The 25547-nt window shown below is 38.8% G+C and overlaps 1 protein-coding gene across 1 annotated transcript in view; it reads right to left on the bottom strand.

Moving 5' to 3' along the window:
• The window catches only part of LOC124233131 (meiotic recombination protein REC114-like), an 88911-nt gene that overhangs the window by 42845 nt on the left and 20519 nt on the right, over nucleotides 1-25547 (bottom strand). The window contains exon 2 of the mRNA XM_046650262.1: nucleotides 22738-22827. Coding sequence (XP_046506218.1) covers nucleotides 22738-22827 — 90 coding nt within the window. The remainder of the gene's footprint in view (nucleotides 1-22737; nucleotides 22828-25547) is intronic.

Genomic DNA, 25547 nt, shown 5'->3' on the forward strand with positions numbered 1-25547 from the left:
TGTTACATTCTGTATAAACCAGAATTACTTTTGGTCCTTACCAAGATCACTCTTAGAGTTTGTACTTTTCACAATAGAACTCTCTTAAATCCTGAGCATATTTACAGAAGAATATGATCTGCATAAAACTCATTTCACAAGAAAATAAACTCCATTCCTGGACTATATATATTTAAGTATTTACTGCTCTGATGGTTTCACTGCATCTTTGCACTTGCTCTCCGATTATATGATGAAATATTTATTCTGAAAAATAAAACATAAAATCAACTTGCTTGAAAGTGAGTCATTTCTGTCCTACCTCAGTAACAAACCTGGCAAAGATCCACAGGATAAACTCTCGCCATTTATTTTGGACCTTCCTATCCAGTTTTACTTTTACTACTCTTCCTCTAACTGGAAAAAAATGACAAGGAATACTTGTGTAAAATGCATCTTGCCTTAAATGCTACTTCCACACTACATAACAAAAACCTTTCTTTTAAACTTCAATTAACATTTACTCAACTACAGCGAATATTACACCCTCGTGGATATGCTGCAGATATACTCTTAGCAAAAGTAGTGTTTTGGGGGTTTTTTACTTCAAAAATCATACCTCATTTGCATGGATACTCCTTTGTAGGCACTGAAAATGGGTTAAAGGACATGCCTTAAATTCTCTCATAATCTGTACTGGCATGTGAATCACTGCCTCCCCAAATGATAACTCCTGTTAAGTGGGTAGGAAGTCCTATGACTCCCTTCCTCAACCCACAAGCCCAGGGGAGGCCCTGGACACAAAGTGGGCCCATCTACAGGCTGGTCTGCACTCTAGGAACAGAGGTGCTGGGGATGAATAGGAAGAGAGGGATTCAAATGCCATTTATTCAGAGGAGAGAGTAGGAAGAGTCTGGAGCAACTCCCAGTTTTCCAATTTGAGTAATCAAGAAAACATAGTACCAGCAAGAAAAGAAATAATTGAAGAGAGTAGGTGCAACCAATATACAGCAAAGCATACAAATAAGTTTACAGCTTGATATATTTAATACACATAATGTTAAACCACCATCTAGATCAAGACAGAACATATCCAGGACCTAGATGGCTCCCTCATGCGGGATCTCTCCCAGTCAGCTCACCTGCTGCCAAAGATAATCGCTATCCTGACTTCTATCACCATAGATTAGTTTTGCCTATTCTTGAATATATGTACTCTTGTGCATCTGCCTTCTTTGGGAGGAAAAGTTTATTTTATGTATGTATTCTGGGAAGCAGGGAAGGATGGAGTGATGGCAAGTGGGGAGGAGGAAGATATAAGGTGGGTTTATTTTCATATTTATTAAATACCTATTATGTGTCAGTAACTACATTATATACAGAGAACAACAGGTAAAAAGAGCTTGGTACCTACCCTTAAGGGACTTACACAATCTAGAGAAGGAGACAAGTAAATGAGTAACTACATCAACTTATAAGCATTCCAAGAGCAGGATGGTTATGGTGCCAGGGAGAATATGGGCAACGGGCAGCTCACTTTGCCTAAGGTCATGGAAGACTCCAATAAAGACCGAGTTAAGGGGCTGGCCCGGTGGTGCGGTGGTTAAGTGCTCACGTTCCGCTTTGGTGGCCCGGGTTTCACCAGTTCGGATCCCAGGTGTGGACATGGCACCGCTTAGCACGCCATGCTGTGGCAGGTATCCCACATATACAGTAGAGGAAGATGGGCACGGATGTTAGCTCAGGGCCAGTCTTCCTCAGCAAAAAGAGGAGGATTGGCAGTAGATAGCTCAGGGCTAATCTTCCTCAAAAAAAAAAAAACTGAGTTAAAACAAACAAAAAAAACACAAGTTAAAAGGTTTGCTAACTGTTGATAATAATCTGCAGTTGGGTGGTGGATGCATGGGAGTTCATTATATTATTCTACTTTCGTGTATGTATTGTGTATGACAATATCTATAATAAAAATTTTAAACTGTGTCTTAAAGCATAAACAGGAGCTAATCAATAAGACAATGAGACAACAGCATGCCAGACAGGGAAATATTAACAGCAAGTGTGAGAAGGAAAACTAGAGTTTTCAGGGAACCACAAGTCATTTGGGGAAGTGTAGAAGCTAAGACAGAAAAGCCAGCAGACCCAGATTATTGAGGTCCTTGCATTCCAAGCTAAGCAAGTTAGGCTTTGTCCTAAGGCAAGTGAGAGTCACTGAAGCAACCATAAGCAAGAGAGTGATCTAATCCGACTTGTATTTTAGAATGATCATTTAGATATCAGTACAGACACTAAATAAGAGACAAAATAGAAGTGGTCAGTGGGAGGCTACTGAAGTAACCCTGGCAGGAGATAAGGAGACCCTAAAATGTATAATTATTTCAAAATAAAATTTTGGGGCCAGCCCGGTGGCGCAGCGGTTAAGTTTGCACGTTCCACATCTCAGCGGCCTGGGGTTCATCAGTTCGGATCCCGGGAGTGGACATGCTGTGGCAGGCATCCCACATATAAAGCAGAGGAAGATGGGCACGGATGTTAGCTCAGGGCCAGGCTTTCTCAGAAAAAAGGGGAGGACTGGCAGTAGTTAGCTCAGGGTTAATCTTCCTCAAAAAAATAAAATAAAAACATTTTAAAAAGAGCAATAATGAGGGCCTAATCTGAGGTAATGGTTTTGTTTTTAATATGTTGTTTAAAAATATTTTGGTTTTAATATGATTTATTTAAAATTAGCATGTTGTTCTTTGTCAACCAAGTTGAAAGATTTAGCACAAAGGACTGCATTGATCGCAAACGGTCAAATGGAATTCTGGTGAATATTTAATTCTTCTATTGAAAAATTCTCCACAAGGCCTTGCAGCAATTAAAAATATTTTTCCATAATTCTTCCCCCTCATACTCGGTTTGAGTTCGACTAAATAAAAGGAATCAGAGTAACTGACTGAGAAGTGCTAACACCTTGGCAGGTGTTCCAGGAGAGTACCCAGCGTTCTTACTGTCAGCTGGAGAGTTCTAGGTACTCAGCAGACCAGGTCAGAGCAGCAGTGAGAAGGGTGAGCTCAACTGAGTTGCACTGTACAAACAAGTCAACAGCCAAAGACGAACAAAAAAAGATGAAATTCCAAGCCAAAACCAAAAGCTAAGCTAAATCCAAAAGTTTGAAGTTCATAGCATTTATTGTTGATTTTCATGACTCTGTGGACGTTACAAAATATCCATCCCCAAAATATCCAGCACAAACAGCACCTTTGATAGCTTCAATCCCTCATGTTAGCTTTTATAAACACTGCAACAATGAGGCAAGTCTAGTTCTAATCTACTGGATGAGAGAACACAGAAGATGCCAGCTGAAGTAGCCCACATCCTTAATAAAATCATTTACTGTGATCTGTTCTTTATTTCATTCTGGTTTCATGCCTTTATTTGGCCATACTGATTAACATGAAACAGAAAAAACACACTGTGATGTGACATCTTCTGTTTCCTCAGTTACAAATGTTGAACAAAGCGGAAACTCATTTATTCTTCCTTGACTATTTGCAGTTCGAATACTTCTATTTCTACTCCCTGTTCCCATCACTAGTAACTGCTGATGTCAGGAGATCTCATTAGAATTTGCCACCTCACCATGTTCAGGCAGGTCGACCTACTTAGCAGTTCAGTCTACTATTTTTTGCCTGATTGTTGTGACAGGAAGAAATAAAATCTTCATCCCCAAAGACAAAAAAAAAAAAAATCTTAAATCACAAATCTAGTGTTCGATAGATCCTCTAAATACTTAGAACAAACAGGATGGAGGAAGAAATGATCCTGGACAGTGGGTATATGTATTGATTCAGAAACTTAGTAAGAGAAAGTCACATCAAGGACTTCCACACACAGTACTGTCATAGGTACCTAAAAAGACTCAAAGCAAATTGGAAAAACAGCCAAGAGTAGTAAGATGCACAGTACCTTATGGTTTTGTACGTTTCACACATCCTTAATAAAGTACACCAGAAATAACATCTCCAAACAAAACAACAGTTTAAGGTGCAGGAAAAAATTAAGTTAATGTTTTTTAAACCACATTTAATTTGGCAACATATTTTGTTACATGAAACAAGGGAGTTTTCAAAACTAATAGTCAAAGAAATATATTTACTATTTCATAATATTCTAGGGAATTCAGAAAGTATTTACTGTACACAGCAGAATGTGAGAATGCATGCTGCTCTGAAGTTCTATGATTTACTTTTGGCTTTCTTCTGCCTCTGATCTCCATACAATTGTTTCTCTCCACCTCCATTCTTGGTCCTCTCTATGGAAATAAGCGAATAGTCTAAAAGAATTAACCCTTAAGTCTGTCCCTGAAAATAGCCTCTGTTCTCTGAATACCTATGGGCATTTAACAACAAAATAATGACAATGTTACGATTTGTGTCACATTTTATAGTTTGCAAATCTATTTTATACACAGCAGAGGAGATGTTAGTTCCATTTTACTACTGAGGGTACTGAAGGTGAGAACAGATGAATATTTTTCAGAAAGTTGAACTTCATGGTACACAGGGAAGTTAAAGAACCTGACAGTCTAACTCACAAAATGGTGCTAGTGGCAAAATAAATAATAATAGTAATGGATGATAATGTACAGAATAAAGTGAATATTCATCAGTCTATACTGATACAATCAAATGAGGGAAAAGGGACAGCCCTTTCTTAAAGTAGAATTTCAGTTAATGAATGTAGAAAGAATAGTAGAAATAGAAAATCACCGGGGCCGGCTCCATGGCCGAGTGGTTGAGTTTGCGTGCTCCGCTGTGGCAGCCCAGGGTTTGGATCCTGAGCGCGGAAATGGCACCGCTCGTCAGGCCACGTTGAGGCGGCGTCCCACATCCCACAACTAGAAGGACTGGCAACTAAGATATACAACTGTGTGCGGGGGTGGTTTGGGGAGATAAAGCAGGAAAAAAAAAAAAAAAAGATTGGCAACAGTTGTCAGCCCAGGTGCCAATCCCTAAAAAAAAAAAAGAAAAGAAAATCACCATTTGGCAAACACCAGAGCAACAGGATGCTAAATTAGTGGGCAAGAGTATAATGAGAAATAGGAAACTTGCATACCTCATAATAGCTTCGCACAAGATATTAATTACAAAGGGAAAAACAGTAACTTTACAGCAGGGAAAGCTGGCAGACGCCACCTTAACCAGGTGATCAAGGTTATCATCACCAGTAACAAGACACATCAATGTCATGTACCTCCTGAGATAATGAACTGAGAAAGGCGGAACAGCTGTCTTTCAGAGACATTCTACAAAATAACTGGTCAGTACTCTTAAAGTGTCAAAGTCATAAAAGGCAAAAACTGAGGAAGTGTCTCAGGTTGGAGGAGCTTAGGAACATATGACAACTAAATGCAGTGTGGGATACTAGGTTAGATCCTGGGCCAGCAAAAGGACAGTGGGACAACTGGGGAAATAAGGATAAGGTCCGAGATTAGTTAGCAGTATTGTGTCAGTGTTAACTTCCTGGTTTTGATAATTGTTCTATGCCAAATGTTAACATTTAGGGAAGCTGGGTATATGGGAATTCCTACACTATTTTCGAAACTTTTTTGTAAGTCTGAATTATTTCCAAACAAAAAGTTTTTTAAAAAGATTACGGTGCTGGTGCTTATAATCTAAACCACATTACTTGGACTGCATTTTCTTTGCTTCAAGTGTATAAATTTTGTCTCCTCAATAAGCTCCACTGAAGGATTAAACATTCACAAATATTAAATTACTTTAAAGGTTTAAAAAAGAAGAGTTTAAGTAGTAAGGAAGTAAAATTTGTTCATTTTCCCCTTTGTTAATGATTAGTAATATAAAAAAATGACAACTTATCTCCAATAATAATAAAAGATTTACTATTTTAAAAGAATCCAAGTAAAGCTGATCCAAGACTTGAGCATTGTGGGAAAAAAATCTTATACCAAAAATGTGTTTTCAGAAAGACCCTATCTATAACCTCTTGTCACCCAGAGGAGTTCCTAAAATATTTTCCACGTCTAATGATTAAGCTGTGCTTGCTTATAGGAACCAAGGCAGAATACTGCCAGATGGCCAAACCAGAAAGGTCTGAGATGGTGATTCAGTGCTGTGTGCAAAAGGAAATGTGTGCAAAAGGTGCCATGTGCAAGAAGGGAAGATCTGCACATGCACCAAATGCCCCCGCCCCAAGCGATGATGCAGACAGCCCTCTCCCTTCACACTCCATAAGAACTCTGCTCACTTTCCCTTCAGGGAGAAGGTATTTTAGAGCATGAACTCTGCCTCCTCCATTCATTGATCAAAGAATAAAGTTTCTGCTCTGCTATTCTGAACCCAGTCTTGTTCTACTGGCGCAAGCTGCTCCAGGCAAAAGGACCCACTTGTGGGTCACCAGTCCCTTAGACTCGGTAACATTCTTTTTCTTTCTTTCTTTCCTTTTTTTTTGGTGAGGAAAATTGGCCCCGAGCTAACATCTGTTGCCAATCTTCCCCTTTTTGCTTGAGGAAGATTGTCCCTGAGCTAACATCTGTGCCAATCTTCCCCTATTTTGTATGTGGGACACCAGCACAGCATGGCTTGACAAGCAGTGTGGAGGTCCACACACAGGATCCAAACCTGCGAACCCTGAGCCACTGAAGCAGAGTGCACGAACTTAACCACTAGGCTACCAGGCCAGCCCCTCACTACCACTCTCAACAAGAGAAGGAATCTAGAAGCCTGCATGAATACTATGACTATACTCGTGCCATGTAATTTGATAAAAGGATAAAAATAGGGATGTAAATTAAACCAAGAATTATTCTGTTGCAGTCAAAAATGATAAGAGAAGGAAAATTTTTTCAAGATTTCACTGTAAAAATACTATGGTATTTACAACGTTTCATTCTGAGTTATGACATTGATGGTAAAACATACCACAGATAACTGGTGAGTGACATATTCATGCAAACTTTCAACATACACAATAAGAATCAATCAGAATTTAGCTCCAAAGAGGCACTTTTTCTTCCAAAATACAAATCTAGTAAACTAAATGGGAGCTCTAAAAATAAAGACACAATGTACAAAACATGGCAAATATGTCTGACTCCAAGATGTTAGGAAATGAAAAAAGGAAGGAGGAAAAAAGGCACTTGGGTTTTAAGTGTCCAAACCGCCCCCTTGCAAGTAGCTAACATTCTTTCAAAAGCACCACTCCAAAGTTATGACTCACTTTGGAGAGAAAAGAGAAAAAAGTGAAATGGTCAATATTACTGGCTTCACGTGTTTAAGATTTTCACACTAAATACAAAATAGGAGCTCTTTCAAAAATTTTTATCAAGAATTAGTCCCTAAAGAAAGGAGGACAAGACAGACATAAAAAGGCCACAATAAAGTGCAACAGAACAAAAGTATAATTATAGTTTTAAAAGCAAAGCAGGCTAGATAAGCCCTCACGTTCTCTCCCAGAGCCATTACCATATCAGTGACGCTAGACACGCACACTCGTTTCCCACCAAACACTTAGCACAACGCAGTGGCTCAGGCTTAGGTCAAAGATCGCCCAGTTAGAGTGCTCATCTGTGTAAGTGAACACTCTCATCTACACAAATGTTCTTGATTTGTACTTGGAAATTCCAGCCCTCTGACAGCAGATCACCCAGTGGCTAAAACGTTAGCTCATCTGGGATACCATGAACAACAAAACCTCACAGAAAATTGCAAAATTTTAACTGTTTGTTATCCTTTGTTGAGAAAAGGTCATTTTGGTGGACTACCTAAAGTGTTTTACTGGAAAAAAATTTCAGAAAAATAATCTAAAAGGCTTTATACTTCCAGGTGTGATAACATCTTGAGTAGAGGCATTTACCACCTCACATCTTTATCCCATCACAATTAAAATGCAAAAAACATCTAAAGGGGGAGAGTACTATATCAGCACTAGGAACTAGGAATAGATGCCTTTCATATGACAAAACTGTTGAAGAACTTCTGCAGCACTTGGTAAGATAGATCTGGATGGAAGAAAGATGTCAGGAGCCAACTAGTGACTTATCTTTCTGAGAAAAGAATGCTGTGACTCAGAGAGAAAGCAGAGGAGATAAGGGCAAAAACACCAGTAACAACTAGGGGATTGGTGGGCCCTAGGAAAAACAAGAAACTCTCCATTTGGAGACCATGTCACCACTACCAATCAAGAGCCTCGGAAACAGCTGTGCTCTGGGATGTGCACTGCAGGATACCAAACAATGATCTGGGAAATCTAGGAACTTCTCCCAGAGCCAGTGAGAAGATACGTCAGCAAGGTGGAGGAATAACTTTAGTATACAACTGGCCTTGTGGCTAGCAAAATACTCATTCCTCACAGAAGAAATTAGACAGAGACATCGTTCCCCTGCTAGGACAGGCTCCCAATCCACTCCTCTCAGGCTTCCAGGTAGATGAACAGAAATGTAAATTTCTATTAACCAGGTCTCTTATGTAATATTTGAAAGGAAAATCTAGTAGTATCCAAGGACAATGAGGTTATTGCAGGTGAATTCATCCACAGGTCTCCAGATGAGATTTCTCCAAGCAGAAGGATAAATAAAAATTTTTAGAAGGTGAAGACAGAAGAAGAGGAGAAGGAGAAAGAAAATGGAGAGGGGGAATAGGAGGAGGAGAAAAGAAGAAAAAGGAAAAACCATACTGGGCCTATGAAATCATTCTGCAACAGAAAGAGGAAAATATAATAGTCAAGATACCAAAAAACAGGCATATAATTTTGGGAAAAACCTGGAAACAGAAGTAAATTTTAATTAAAATTGCACTGTATGTATGAAATTTAATAAAATTTTTAAAAAACAGGTTCTTTGAAACAAGAGACCGAAGATCAGATACTGGGTAACAGACTGAGGTTTGGCTAAGGGTAAGGTAGAAATAAGCAGGGAGCTGGAAGAAATAAAGAAATAAGAAAAGAATAAAAAGAATAAAAGATGTAACAGGAGAATAAAAAATGTAATAGGAGAATAAAAAAATGTAATAAAAGTAAAAACTACAACAATGGTAACGCAATAGAAAAATGAGCAGACAATTTCAACAGACACTTCACAAAAGATGATATCCAGATGGCCAATAAACATAAGAAAAAGTACACAATTTCATTAGTAACCAGAAAAATATAAGTTAAAACCATAATGAGATATCACTACACACTAACAAAACTGCCCAAATAAAAAGAAAGTACCAAGGGTTGTCAAGAAGGTGGAGCACTCCCACACATTATTAGTGGGGGTGTCAATTGGGCATAACTACCTTGGAAGCCTCTTGAGCAGTATCTACCAGGGCTGAACCTAGGGATGCCCTATTACCTGTCCCTCAGAGTGCACCCCTGAATCAGCAGCAACAGTAGCACCTAGGAGTTTGTCAGAAACGCAAAATATCAGACCACACCCAAAACCTGCTGACGCACAATCAGCATTTTACTAAGAGCCCAGGTAATTCACACGCACATTAAAGTTTGAGAAGTGCTGTCCCATAACTCATCCATTCTACTTCAAGGTCATCCATTCCACTCCTAGGTACATGTCCAACAAAAATACATACAAGTGTTCACCAAAAGACATGTACTAGAATGTTCACAGCAGCACTATTTCTAATAGCTGAAAACTGGAAAATGATCCCAACACCAATCAACAATACATACAAAGAAGCCAGACACAGGAGAGTCCTCTATTATTCACTTTATATAAAGTACAAAAACAGGCAAATCTGATCTATACATTAGAAGTCAGAATGGTGGTTAGCCTTTGGGCGGATGGTGGTATACAGTAGTTACCGAAAGGGAACATGAGAGAGGTTTCTGGGGTACTCAAAATGTTCTGTTTCTTAAGACAAATTCCCAGTTACAAAATAAATAAGCCATGGGGATGAAATGTACAGCTTGATGACTATAGTTAATACCGTAACGCGTATCTGAAAGTTGCTAAGAGAGTAGATCTCAAAAGTGACCACAAGAAAGACATTTTTGTAACCATGTATGGTGACGGACGTTAACTAGACTTATCGTGGTGATTATTTTGCCATTAACATATCAAATAAGTACGTCATACACCTATAATGTAATGTTATACGTCAATAACACCTCAAAAAAATGTTTTGTTTCTTAACCTGGCCAATAAGCATATGAATGACGTGCTTCATTAGTCATCTAGGAAATGAGAATTAAACCACAACGACAGACTATTACAAAGACGAGAATACTTAAAATTACAAAAACTGACAATACCAAGAATTAATGAGAATGTAGAGCAACATGGACTATCAAACAGAGCTGGCAGGAAAGCAAAATCACAGACCACTGTGAAAAATAGTACAGCGGTTTCTCATAAAGTTAAATATCCACTTACCTTGCAACCCAGCAGTTCCACTCCTAGGTACTACCCAAGAGAAATTAAAACATATGTCCACACAAAGACTTGCATACAAATGTTCATAGCAGCTTTATTCATAATTGCTCTAAACCAGAAATAACCCAGATATCTACCAACAAGTGAATGCATAAAGAAATTGTGTTACATCCATACAATGAAGCAATAAAAGAGAACGTGATACATGCAACAACATGGACAAGTCTGAAAATACTGTGCTGTATAAAAGAAGCCAGACATGAAAGAGCACATACTATATAATTCCATTTAAAGCAATTGTTAGCAAAGGCAAAACCAATCTGTAGTGACAGAAAGCAGAGCAGAAAGACAGAAAGCGGTTGCCTGGGGATGGAGGTGGGTGGAAATGAGGGAACTTTTGGGAGTAAGACAAATGTTCCATATCATGATTGTGATGGTGGTTTATACAGCTCTGCACATTTATCAAAACTCAGTGAACCCATGAGTACACTTTATTGTATATAAGTTATAATCCTATGAAACTAATTTTTCAAAAAGCCAATGACAAATCAAGAAAAAAGATTTCAACATACATTCAAAGATTTAATATTCTTACTCTAGAGAGAGAATGCCAATAACGCCACCAACAAAACCCCAGTATCCCAATAGAAAATGTAAAGGACGCTGTGGATTTTCAGAACGCTGAAAAGCTTACAGAAACACCTGAGCACTGACAGCTTTCCATTGTAGAAAAAGCAGCAGATGTGAATCCAATGCTTGGAAACAGTCCCTTAATCAGAAGCTAACTGATAAATTTTTCTGGAATGTAACATAAGTCCCAAGTATAAAAGGGCTATGGCTTAGCAAAAAGTGAGTTTTTTCCAGAGCCTGGCAAAAACCAGTGTCATCAGACAACAGGGTTAGGGTGAGATGTGCTGAGATTTACCCTATCTATTGCAGCCATGTGTGGACACCTCACTTCTAACAAGATTCTATTCCCTTTACCAATTAAGCAAGGAACTCAATCTAACTCCACTGTGTATGAACGTGCTTTCTCCTTCCACCCACCTGAAAGGCATCGTTGGCATCAGAAGTGAGACTGACACAGACACACCACCATCCTTGTTAAACAAGTTTGGGAGGAGTTCTGGGAAGGCTGCCTGAGGAAGTCTGGGTGGAGATGAGAGATTAGAGCAGTTATGTGAGTTTTCTTCTGGCCTAGTCATAAGAGTGGAGTTTACAGACTGTTTCCCTACTCTGACAAGTTGAGCCCGATGGATAATTTAAAAGAAGAAGGGCAAGAGAGTCTAAGGCATAATTCACTAGTACCTCACCAACTAAAGGGGTGAGGCTAAACACAGATTGCCAGTGGGAGCTGAAAACCCGGGGAGATGGGGCAGTATAGTGGAGGATCCCCTCACATGCCTCTCAGACGAGTACTCAGCAGCTTTTTAGGCCAGTAACACATAAGAGCTGAAGTTATTTGGATGTGGGAAAGTACAAAAATACAGCAGCGAAATGCTTAAACCCTTGCTAACCCAACTCTCTCTGAGGAGAGATAACAACACAAAAAAGTGGTATTAATTGATGCCAATGGTTTTAAATGTGGGAAGGGTGATAACAAAGTTATGAAGAACTTTGTCTTCCTTGATCCTTCCTGAAAAAGTGGCCAAAGAAAAGACTGGTTCTAATTTAAAGAGTTGAACTATGTGAATAACTTGATTTGAAAAGTTTGTGCTCTTTCCTCTCAGAAAATTCTGAAGTTGAGACTGTGATTTGAACAAATATTTTTTAAACCAACTGGGTTAAAATCAGCGTTTGAAGATTCCAGAGTTCACTTAAATAGGAATATAACATTTTCACTGGTAAACAGTAATGCGATTTCTTTTGGAAGACTATTTGGACTGAGTGTGAAAAGGAAAACAAAACAAAGACCATGAACCCCACCGTTTCCAGAATGACCCATGTTTGCCCAAAAAAGAGAATTAAAATTATATCAAGGCAATTTAACTTCTGAGTTTCAGACATAATTTTATTTAGGTGAAGACACCTTGGGGGATCAGAACAAACTGAGATAAAAAGGTGTGGCTGGAAATAGAGGCTGAAGTCTTAGGAAACAATTTCCCCACTTGGATATCTTTAGAACCTCGGCTTGAGACTTTAGCTTCTGAGACTTCTGAGTTGAGAAAGGAGATGCTGATAAAAAGGTGGATCTTTATAGTTACTATTATAAACAGAATATGTTTTTAAATTTAAAGAAATATCCCAAAAGGAGTTATGAATTCTACACTTTTAAAAAAGGGTTTGAGATAGAGGAAGTGGATGGCAGCCTATTAAAGAGAAAGTACACTATGATTGGAAGCTCCAGCACAAGGAGGGGAAGAGCCCAGTAAAACTGAACAGGCAGCAAAAAAAGTGGGTGGCAGAAGCAATGTTATACTTAAAGGTAACCGGTGAGGGTACAGTAAGGTGCAGAGCTCCATGTCAGAAAAGTCATGCCTTCGTGTCCCCACCGTAAAAAGCGCTCACAGTGCTCATCCTGCACCTAGCCCATGCTGAAAGAAGAAACAAGGGTGAAGAAGAAAATGTGTGTCTCTGTGTTGTATGTTTGGAGAGGTATTATAGCTAAAAACAAACAAACAATAATACAACTCAACAACAACACCTTCCCTGCCCCCAGAACCCAATCAGAAAATAGGCAAGGACTTGAATAGACATTTCTCCCCAGAAGATATACAAATGGCTAATAAACATATGAAAAGATGCTTCACTAATCATTAGGGAAATGCAAATCAAAACCACAATAAGATACCACTGCACACCCATTATAATGGCTACGATTAAACAAAAGACAAGAAATAACAAGCATTGGTAAGGATTTGAAAAACTGGAACCCTTGTGCACCGTGCAGCCACTGTGGAAAAAAGTACGGCAGTTTCCCAAAAATTTAAAAATAGACTTACCATAAGATCCAACAATCCCACGTCTGGGTAGATACCCAAAAGCACTGAAAGCAGAGTCTCAGAGATATTTGTACACCCATGTCCACAACAGCATTAATCACAATAGGTAAAAGGTGGAAACAACCCAAGTGTCAACTGACAGATGAATAGATAAACAAAATGTGGTTTATACACAAAATAGAATATTATTCAGCCTTAAAAAGGAAGGAAATTCTGACACATGCTATAACATGGATGAACATTGTGGACATTATGCTAAATGAAATAAGCCAGTCATAAAAAGACAAATACTGTATGATTCCATGTGTATGAGGTACCTAGAGTAGTCACACTCATAAAGACAGAAAGTAGAATGGTTGTTGCCAGGTGCTGGGCTAGGAAGGGGGCATGGGGAGTTAATTGTTTAATGGATACAGAGTTTTAGTTCTGCAAAATGAAAAGAATTCTGGAGACAGACGGTGGAGATGGCTGGACAACAATGTGAATGTACTTAATATCTCTGAATTGTACACTTGGAAATAGTTAAGATGGTAAGTTTAATGTATATTTTACTATAATTAAAAACAAATTTTAAAAGCCCAAAATAGCCAATGGAGAATCTGTTCAAAATGCCAAGACTGGAAAGGGGAAGCCAGCTGAGCCTAAGTCCAAGGTAGATAGAGGATGGAGCCAAGGTCTCCCTGTCTTCTTGCTATACCAACCCTTTGAAAGAAACAACAAGAGAATAGAAAGGCCTAGTGGTGGGTCTGCATGGAGCCTTCTGGCAGTGACATCCTCACTTGAATGCAGATGCTAACCGAACAAGCAAAATGGAAACCTATGGTATTACTGGACACCAAACTACAGTTTAACCTGAAGCATTAAGTTCCCACAGACTTCAGAGGAAGTGGCAATCACAGAACTACAAACTTTAAGGGAAATTAAGTTTAAAAAGCTGCCCAGGTCCAAGCAGAAAGCCCAAAGCCTTGTTGACCTATTTGGATTTCTACAAAAACATATCACACAGGGAGCTGTTACCGGGCCCCAGCCATCAGTTTCTCCGAGAGAAATGATTTCGGTTGTGCAGTTTCCATAAAAATTTGATAGTACAAATATAGCACATTTTAATCCATGCCAACAATTGGATTCTCTACTAAAACAAAGTGGACAAAACTTTCCATGTCCATCCGGTCCCTACCTTTTATGGGAAAAATTCTAAAAATATATCACAACCCAGATTAATATGAGGGGAGAGGGTGTAATACCAACATAAATTGGCAATTAAAATATATTATAATCCAAATGTGTTTGCTATTCTATGTGTTTGTTCTTGTGGAATCCAGAAAATACTGTGAATACATTGTATGACTGATGAAAATTATTCTTTGAGGGGTAAAATGTTTCTTAAACACGTATTCTTTTTTATCACACTTATACATGTACATAATTTAAAAAATCAAATACTTCTACAATAAAAATTAACTCAGTAAGAACTGATATTTTAAAAATTTATTACATCAACAGAATTAAAGAAACAAAAAACACCTCGGGGCCGGCTCTGTGGCCGAGTGGTTAAGTTCGTGAGCTCTGCTGTGGCGGCCCAGGGTTTGGATCCTGAGCGCGGAAATGGCACCACTCGTCAGGCCACGTTGAGGCGGCGTCCCACATCCCACAACTAGAAGGACGTGCAACTAAGATATACAACTGTGTACAGGGTGGGTTTGGGGAGATAAAGCAGAAAAAAAAAAAAGATTGGCAACAGTTGTTAGCCCAGGTGCCAATCTTTGGAAAAAAAAAGAAAAGAAAAAACATCTCAATAGATGCAGAAAAAGCATTCAATAAAATTCAACGCCTCTTCATGATTAAAACCTCTCAGAATAGAAAGAAACTTCCTCAATATCATAGAGGGTATCTGCAGAAACCCTACAGCTCACATTATACTCATGGGTGAGAAGACCAAATGCTTTCCCCCTAAGATCCAGAACAAGGCAAGGATGTCAATTCTCACTATTTCTACTCAGCATTGTAAAGGATGAACTAGCCAGTGTAATCGAGGGGAAAAGGCTGGGGCGGGTGACGTAGGGACAGTGTATAGATTGTAGAGGAAGAATGTACAACTGTCTATTCACAAACAACAGATCATCTATGTAAAAAATCTTAAAGAATCCACAAAAATCTGTAGAACTAATAAATGAGTTTAGCAAGATCACAGGATACAAGGTCAACATGAAAACCATCAATGTGTTTTTCCATACTAGCAACAAACAATTAGATGTTGAAATTTATAAAATTATATTTACAATAACATAAAACTATAAAGTACTAGTGGATAAATTTAACTAAACATGTGCAAGACTTATTGTGAAAACTACAAAACACTGCTGAGAGAAAGTATATAAATGGAATAAACAAAAGATAGAAGTAAATGGAGAGTTGTAACATGAAGACTCAATATTAGGATGTCAATTCTCCCCAAAATAGGTTATAGATTCAAAGCAAGCCCCAACAAAACCCCAGCAGACTTTTTTGTAGGAAAGTTGAGTCTAAAATTTATACAGAAATGCAAATGACCCAGGATAGCCAAAACAACTTTGACAAAGAACACAGTTGGAGGAATTATACTACTTGATTTCAAAAGATACAACAAAGTTAATGTAATCAATACAGTGTGTTGCTGGAGCAAGGATAAACACATAGGTCAAGAGAAGAGAAAGAGTTTCCAGAAGTAGATCCATACATACATAGTAAACTGATTTTCAACACAGGTACCAGGGTAATTCAATGAGGAAAAGCTAGTCTTTTCAATAAATGGTGCTGGAACAATTGTTATCTACATACAAAAAATTAACCCAGACTCTTAACTCTCACCATATATTAAAAATTAACTCAGGGCCGGGCCGGTGGCGCAGCAGTTAAGTGCACATGTTCCACTTCGGCGGCCTGGGGTTCATCGGTTCGGATTCCGGGTGCAGACATGGCACCGCTCACCAAGCCGTGCTGTGGCAGGCATCCCACATATAAAGTGGAGGAAGATGGGCACAGATGTTAGCTCAGGGCCAGTCTTCTTCAGCAAAAAGAGGAGGATTGGCAGATGTTAGCTCAGGGCTGAGCTTCTTCAAAAAAAAAAAAAACTCAATGGTTCCAAAAGTAGATTCCCTAAGACCATGACTATATTCCATAATACAGTAAACTTTTTTCAATACCACATTGCTTTAATTGAGGGGAAGAAGGGACTCTATACAAAATAATAACAAATATTAATGTTATTAAGTAATATTAAAAATTTATAATGAACCATATTCCTAAATGTAAGAGCTAAAACTACAGAACTTCTAGAATAAAAGAGAAAAATATCATCGCAATCTTGGAGTAGATAATTTCTTAAGTAGCATACAAAAAGCATAAGCTATAAGAGGAAAAAATTGGACTTCATCAAAATTTTAGGCTTCTGCTCTTCAAAATGAAAGAAATGAAAAGGCAAGCCACAGACTGAGAGAAATATTTGCAGGACACATTTCTGGTAAAAGACCTGTAATCAAGGCCAGCCCTGGTGGCCTAGTGGTTAAGCTCAGCACCCTCTGCTTCAGTCACCTGGGTTCAGTTCCCGGGCATGGACCTACACTGACTTGTCTGTCAGTGGCCATGCTGTCGTGGTGGCTCACATACAAAAACAGGAAGACTGGCAATGGATGTTAGCTCAGGGCAAATCTTCCTCAGCAAAAAAAAAAAAAAAAAAAAGACCTGTAATCAGAATAAGAACTCTCATGATTCAAATATAATAAGACAACTCAAAAATAGTTAAAAGAGAGCAACATCAGCAGCATGGCTGAGTGAGCTGTTCCCTTAGGTTCTCCCTCCTAAGATACAACAAAAACAACATTCATTAACCAACAGAGGACATACACACCACGCAATATATCTGACAGATCCACGCAGCCATCCGCGTGAAGGTGGGGGTGCTGGATCCCCAGGGAGGCAGTGGAAGGAGGTAAGCAGATTTCCTCCCCTCCCCAGTGGCAGTAATCTAGGGCACAGGACCTTGCATGGCAGCTGACATGTGACTCTGAGAGGAGAAGGGGGGAAAGGCAGCCGTTAGTAGGAACACTTTCGCTCTCAGAGTTGCTTCCCAGCCTGCAGGAACGCTCCACTCTAAGGCAGCTAAGCCACTTCGGGGGTGCCCCCACCAATCCAAACACCAGGGAGTGCAGAGCAGGAGCGCGGGTAGGAAAGAAGGCACCCCCTCCCCCTAATCCTGCCTGGCACACCAGCTCGGCCAGTTGGCCAGGGCAGGGGATCCCCACCAGAGCACCTATGCCTGTGTGTGTGAAGTGGTGGTGACCAGACACAGACAGCCCGATGAGCACAACTGCCAGGGGTTGTGGTGTTCTTAGAAAAAACAGCTCCTGCCCTCCCCCAGTGGTGGCAGGTGGAATCTGTGACCAGATACTACCACTATGTGATGGCAAAGGTCCACCCCACCAAACAGCACGAAGAAATACATTAACACTTCAGACCAGAAGGAAAATGACAAGTATCCAGAAACCAATCCTGAAGTCACAGACACTTACAATCTAAATGACAGAGAATTCAAAATAGTTATCATAAAGAAACTCAACAAGATACAAGAAAACTCAGACAGACAGTTCAATGAACTCATGAATAAAATTAATGACCAGAGGAAATTCATCACAAAAGAGATTGAAACTCTAAAAAAAAACAAACACAAACGTTGGAGATAAAGAACACAAATGAATGAGATTTAAAAAAAAATCAGGGGGCCAGTCCAGTGGCGTAGTGGTTAAGTTCACAGCTCCACTTCAGCGGCCCGGGGTTCACAGGTTCAGATCCCAGACACAGACCTTCACCACTCATCAAGCCACACTGTGGCGGTATCCCACATAAAACAGAGGAAGACTGGCACAGATGTTAGTTCAGTGACAATCTTCATCAAGCAAAAAGAGGAAGATTGGCAACAGATGTTAGCTCAGGGCCAACCTTCCTCATGCACAGACAAAAAATCTGGAATCCTTAAATAACAGCACTGACATTATGGAGAAGAGAATTAGTAAGTCAGAGGACAGAAATATAGAAATGCTTCAGGTAGAGGAGGAGAGAGAACTAAGACTAAAAAGAAATGAAGAAATTCTCCATGAAATATCTGACTCAATTAGGAAATGCAACATAAGGATTACAGGTATTCCAGAGGAAGAAGAGAGGGAGAAAGAAGCAGAAAGCTTGTTGAAAGAAATAACAGCTGAGAATTCCCTAAATCTGGGGAAAGAGCTAGAATTACATGTAAATGAAGCTAATAGAACCCCTAATTACATCAATGTAAAACGTCCTTCTCCTAGGGATACATTAGTAAAACTGGCAAAAGTCAATGACAAAGAAAAAATATTACAGGCAGCAAGGCAGAAGAAAAGACCTACAAAGGGACCCCTATCAGGCTTTCAGTAGATTTCTCAGCAGAAACCTTAATATAGGTTAAAGGAGAGAGTGGAATGATATATGCAAAATACTGAAAAAACTTTCAGCCAAGAATACTCTATCCAGCGAAACTATCCTTCAGATATGATGGAGAAATAAAAACTTTCCCAGACAGACAAAAGCTGAGGGAGTTCATCACCACAAGAGCCCCCGCCAAAAGAAATGATCAAGAAGGCCCTCATATCTAGAAAAAAAAAGAAAAAAGAAAGGATTGACAAAGCCTTGAACAAGGAGATAGACACAGTCAGAAAATTGCAGCTCTCTATCAAAACAGATTAGCAAACACTTATTTATAACATTAAAGATAGAGGGAAGGAAAGCATCAAAAATAGCTATAATCAGGGGCTTGCCTGGTGGCATAGCCGTTAAGTTTGTGTGTTCCACTTCAGTGGCCTGAGATTCGGTGGTTTGGATCCTGGGCGCAGACCTACGCACCACTTATCAAGCCACGCTGTGGCAGGCGTCCCATGTATAAAATAGAGGAAGATGGGCATGGATGTTAGAGTCAATCTTCTTCAGCAAAAAGAGGAGTATTGGTGGCAGATGTTAGTTCGGGGCTAATCTTCCTCAAAAAATAAAAATAAATAAATAGGGGCCAGCGCCATGGCCGAGTGGTTGGGTTTGCACACTCTGCTTCAGCAGCCCAGGGTTTCACCAGTTCGGATCCTGGGCACGGACATGGCACTACTCATTGGGCCATGCTGGGGCAGCATCCCATATGCTGTGGCTAGAAGGACCCACAACTAAAAATACACAACTATGTACTGGAGGGGTTTGGGGAGAAAAAGGAAAAAATAAAATCTTAAATAAATAAATAAAATTAAAAAATAGCTATAAATCACTTCATTTTAATCACAAACTCACAACACAAAATGGAGTAAGTTGTGACAACAATAACTTAGATGGGGAAGAGGAAAGGGAATGAACCTGCTTAGACTAAGGAAATAACAGGCTATCAGAAAATGGACCATCTCATCTATGAGACCTTTTATACAAACCTCATGGTAATCACTAAACAAAAAATCCCAACAGAGACATAAAGGATAAATAAAGAGAAAACTGAGAAAACCATCACAGAAAATCACCAAACTGAACTGGCAGTCAGAAATACATGCGATGAGAAACAAGGGAAATACAGAGTAACCGGAAAACAAGTGATAATATGGCAGCATTAAACCCTCATATATCAATAATCACTCTAAATGTAAATGTACTGAATTCTCCAATCAAAAGACACAGAGTGGCAGGACGGATTAAAAAACAAGACCCAACAATACGTTGCCTCCAGGAAACACATCTCAGCTCTAAAGACAAACACAGGCTCAGAATGAAGGGATGGAAGACAATACTCCAAGCAAATGGCAAACAAAAGAAAGCAGGTGTTGCCATACTTATATCAGACAAAGCAGACTTCAAAATAAAAAAGGTAATGAGAGACAAAGAGGGGCAGTTTATAATGATAAAAGGGACACTCCATCAAGAGGACATAATACTTATAAATATATATGCACCTAACACAAGAGCACCAAAGTACATAAAGCAACTATGAACAGACCTAAAAGGAGAAATTAACAGCAAGAAAAATGGTTAAAAGATATGAAGAGACACTTCACCAGTGAGGTATACAAATGGGAAATAAACATATGAAAAGATGTTCAATATCATTAGTCATTAAGGGAATGCAAATTAAACCACCATGAAATACACACCCACTAGAATAGTTAAACTTAAAAAGACTGACAATACCACATGTTGGTGAGGATGTGGAACAACAGGAACCCTCACACATTGCTTGTGGGAATGCAACTTTGGAAAACAATTTTGCAGTTTCTTATAAAGTTAAACATAGATTTCCCATATGACCCAGCAACAGGTCCTCTCTAGGGAATTTACCAAAGAAAAATGAAAATACATGTACATACAAGGGCTTGTATACAAATGTTTATAACAGCATCATCCATAACAGCCAAAAAACGGAAACAACCCGAATGTCTATCAAAAGTTGAATGGATAAGCAAATTAGGTTTATCCATAAAATGGAGTACTATTCAGTAGTAAAAAGGAATGAACAATATAGATGAATCTCGAAAGCATTATGCTAAGTGGAAGAAGCCAGACACAAAAGACCACCTATTACATGACTTCATTTATAAGAAATGCTAGAAAAGGCAAAACTATGGTGACAGAAAGCAGATCAGTGGTTTGCTAGGTGCCAATGATGGGCAGACCGACTGACTGCAAAGGGGCATAGGGAAACTTTTTGGGTTTATTGAAATCTTCTATATCATGATTGTCGTGGTGGTTATATGAGTACATACATTTATCAAAATACATCAAATCAAACACTTAAAATTAGTGAATTTTATTTTATGTAAATTATACCTCAATAAGGTGATTTAAAAAAATTTTTAAAGATTTAAAAAAATATTCAATATCTAAGTTATATACATATATAACATGTACAAATTATAGTTACCTTTATATTTCTCAGTAGTGGGTGTCTTGGAATTTGATAAACTTAGTTTGGTAAATGCAGTGCAAAAATCATCCCATGTATGATACAAAGAAACCTCCACCAGTTTGTAACAACATTTACCAACTGGGGCAAACCGATGGCACAAAGACTAAGCACAGTGGCCCCCTATGTCTGAGGAAGCCAAACTGCATAAATGTCACCATTCAGCAAAGACTCACAATACTGACAGTGAGAACTAGCTGTGTGCTAGGTATCCCTTAGTCCACTGTCTGGAATATTCTTCATTTGCAGGTGAAGAAGAAATCTCATCTCTTGCAACTGAAACAAGCCCTAACAGTACAACTCATGCTGCAGTTTTAAAAGTCACGAGGAACACAAAGATGACTTTGCAGGTTACCTCACACTCAAAGATAAGGCTATATTCCACTTAAACGGAGAGATGAATCATCACAACGTAAAACTGTGAGATGCTGCCATCAGACTATAATAGAACATGTAAGGGATTCACCAAAAATTCATGTCTTTTGAATATATTTGACCTTCTATTGCTGTTTCTCCCCATTAGAATGATGAAACTCCATAATGACAGGGATTTTTGTCTTTGCTGTTCACTGCTATATTCCTAGCACCTAGAACAATGCCTAGCATATAGTAATTGCTCAATAAATATTTGTTAAATTAATAAATTATGCCCTCATAGATATTCAGTAAATATTTGTACAAGTTTATTATGTCTATGTAGATATTATTCACAGCTAAATGATGTAATACTCTTCCATTACATTTACTTTCTTGTATTCAGAATAAAGAACAAATGCATCTCTATAAAATTAGGGTTTTAGAGAGGGCTATATCAATAAAACCACGTGTCAAGTTCTCTTTCAGCTATTTCCTTAAACCTATTCTTCTGGATATGCTCTTTCTTCTGGATACACTATCTGGAAAACCCTCCACACATTTCTCTATAAATCTGGCCTGTCTTCAGCCTCATCTCCCCAGTTAAGAATCCTTTATAATAGGGGCTGGCCCCGTGGCCGAGTGGTTAAGTTCGCGCGCTCCGCTGTAGGCGGCCCAGTGTTTCGTCGGTTCGAATCCTGGGCGCGGACATGGCACTGCTCGTCAGACCACGCTGAGGCAGCGTCCCACATACCACAACTAGAGGAACCCACAACTATGTACCGGGGGACTTTGGGGAGAAAAAGGAAAAAATAAAATGTTTCAAAAAAAAAAAAAAAAAAAAAAAAAGAATCCTTTATAATACCAGTTAATCTCGACCATTTGATCCACTTTGACTTCCAACAAAACTCTAAATCCCTTTAGGGCAGGCAATATTCAGTACGTTTTTGTATTTCCTACTGTTAAAGAACATTTGATAAATGTTTAATTTGTTGAACGTGATGAATTTTAGTGGGACTGAAGAAGCTCGAGGATACAAAAATTAATGTAAAGCTATGAAAATAAAGAAATATATTTTCATATTAAACTATATGCATAAAACTTACCAGTAGTGTCTGTCCTTGGGAAATGAAGAAATGACCTGATATAACTATGGTGAGAACAAGATAACCAGATTCTTCATTGGACTCAAAAACCTTGAAAAAGAGAGACAGAGAAATATGCATAAGACAATAAATTTCAGTGATACTAATAAACTTATAATACTGATAAGCAAAGTATTTTCTTACATTGATCTTCCTGTTCCAAATTTTCTCTTTCCTTTCATTTAATCTGTAATGATTCCCTTACAGTTTCAAGTGTCTCTTCATAGAAGGCTAACAGACAAGCTTTTTAAAAATATAATTAAAACTGATGTTTTGAAACAAAAGAATACCAGATTAAGAATCAATACATGTGGGGTCTGAGCCAACCACTTTTCAGTTATGTTTTAATAAATCATTAATTCTCTCTGAGCCTCAATTTCCTTTCTGTAAGATGGGGATAATGCCTTACAGGGTTGCTATGAGACTTCAGAATCCTAATTTCTTCAGTTATATAATCCATTTTCATAACCCCTAAAACCTGCTACTTTTCTTTGCATGAGCTCTAATTTGTCAACGTTATTCCTAAAATATGGTGCCCCAAACTGACCATAACGCTCTTTGTGTGGTCTAATTACCTCCTGCTGCTTGCAGTAGTGGAGCCTATGATCACATTAACCTTTTGAGGAGGTAGTCCGATCGAAGAGTTTGGTCTTATATCAATAAAACCTCCTGAAACTTCATCATCTATGTTGGTAAATCATACCTTTGCTTTCTTCATCTCAACCTAAATGTAAGACCTTGGACTTACCCCATTATATTTTATCTTGTTAGATATGGTCTATAGCTGTGGAGAGGAGTTGAGGCAATTAAACCAAAACGTCAGGGAGCACATGACTAATAGATAATTAGAGCGGGATTTGGGTCTTAAGTGACTACCCTGTATAGGTAGCTTTAATATCATTAATAAACACTGTAAGGTAAACATGCTTGTATAAATAAGACGAAATTATAGACTCACCTTAATGTTTAAAGCTCAAAATAATTAACACTTACCTAACTCAACTTAAGTACATTTTTACATGGTTACTGCATTCTATTGAGAAATAATGTTCTTATATAGTTTCATATGTGGGGTTTAGAGCTTTAATGCTATATTTAAACTCAAGATTTCCTATTGAGTTTTCTCTAATTCACTTTAAATTCCTTAAACTTAAAAATTGAACAACATTTTAGATATCAAGGGGGGCATGATAAGCCCTGCACTATTTCCTTCGGTGGTCGTATTCTGCCTTTTTCCCAGTATTAGGAAGTCAGTTGTTTGTACAACACTCTTCCCACTACAGTTTAATGAACCACCTAAAACCACAAGCACAGTCAGGAGTCAAGCACAGCTTTGGAAACTAGAATCTGGTCAGCAAATTCTTTGGAAGGCAGTATGTTAACATATCAACTTTGGAAATATAACATATATCCAAAAAAGTGTCCAAAACATAAATGTACATCTCAATGAACAATGATAAAGCAAACACACAATCACTACCCAGGCAAAGAAACAGAACATTATCAGCCTTCCAGTAGGTACCCTAGTGCTGTCTCCCAATCACTACCTGCTTCCTTCCCCCTGACCTCTAACACCATAGTTTAGTTTTATTTACATGAATGGAATCATACATAAAGAATTATTTTATGTGTAGCTTCATCAATGTTGCTGAATGTACCTGAGTTCATTCATTTTCATTACTGTAGAATACCATTCTATGATTATACTGCAATTTATTTTTTCATTCTTTTCTTGGTAAATATTATCTTCCATTTTAGGTTTACCACAAATAATTCTATTATGAACATTCTTATATACATCTCTTGTTGGGTAGAAATACTCATTATGGAGATGCCAATTCTTCACAAATTATTTTATAATTTTTTTCAAGCGATGGCTAATGACTTTCAGGAGAGTCCCAGTAGAATTCTCCCCTGCCCTCTAAACTGTTACATCCAATTACCCACTCAATATCTCCACTTAAAGGTCTAATAGTGATGCCAGCCCAGCGGCGCAGCAGTTAAGTTTGCACGTTCCGCTTCTCCATGGCCTGGGGTTCGCCGGTTCGGATCCCAGGTGTGGACATGGCACCGCTTGGCAAAAGCCATGCTGTGGTAGGTGTCCCATGTATAAAGTAGAGGAAGATGGGCGTGGATGTCAGCTCAGGGCCAGTCTTCTTCAGCAAAAAGAGGAGGATTGGCAGTAGTTAGCTGAGGGCTAATCTTCCTCAAAACAAAAACAAAAATCAAAACCTAATAGTCATCTCAAAATTAACAGCCCCTAACTTAAGTCCTAGCCTTTCTATTCATTCATTTATTTATTCATTCAATATTTACAAAGTGTTGAGCAAGTGGCTTCTGTTGTCTATCACCAGGAGTATCAGTCTAAACATTTCTGCCCACTGCTACTTGGTACTGGAGTCACCACGCGACACAGTCAAACACTGGATGGAACAGTGCTTTACTCATATAGAGGAGACACAGAGCAAGATTAGCATCATTAGTGGGGGTTGGTTTCCCTTTGGCCAGCAGGTCCCTCTAAGCAGCTGACACAGGGTAGTTGCCTGCACTCACCCCTCTCGTGCTGCAGCAGAAGGACCCTGTCCCCTCCCCTAAGGGGACAGATAGAGCAGTGGAGTTGGCCAGGTGCCATAGGATGCTTAAGCAGAACAAAGGAGCACAGGCTGTAAGGACTCTTTATCTCTTGGTAAGGAAGCGTTCCAGGCCCAACTCCCATTCTTTCGTGGCCAAGAGGGGGTTGAAAGACTGCATGCACAAGACAGCCTTTTCCA

This window comes from Equus quagga, unplaced genomic scaffold (assembly GCF_021613505.1).
Source record: "Equus quagga isolate Etosha38 unplaced genomic scaffold, UCLA_HA_Equagga_1.0 153_RagTag, whole genome shotgun sequence".
Taxonomy (NCBI): Eukaryota; Metazoa; Chordata; class Mammalia; order Perissodactyla; family Equidae; genus Equus; species Equus quagga.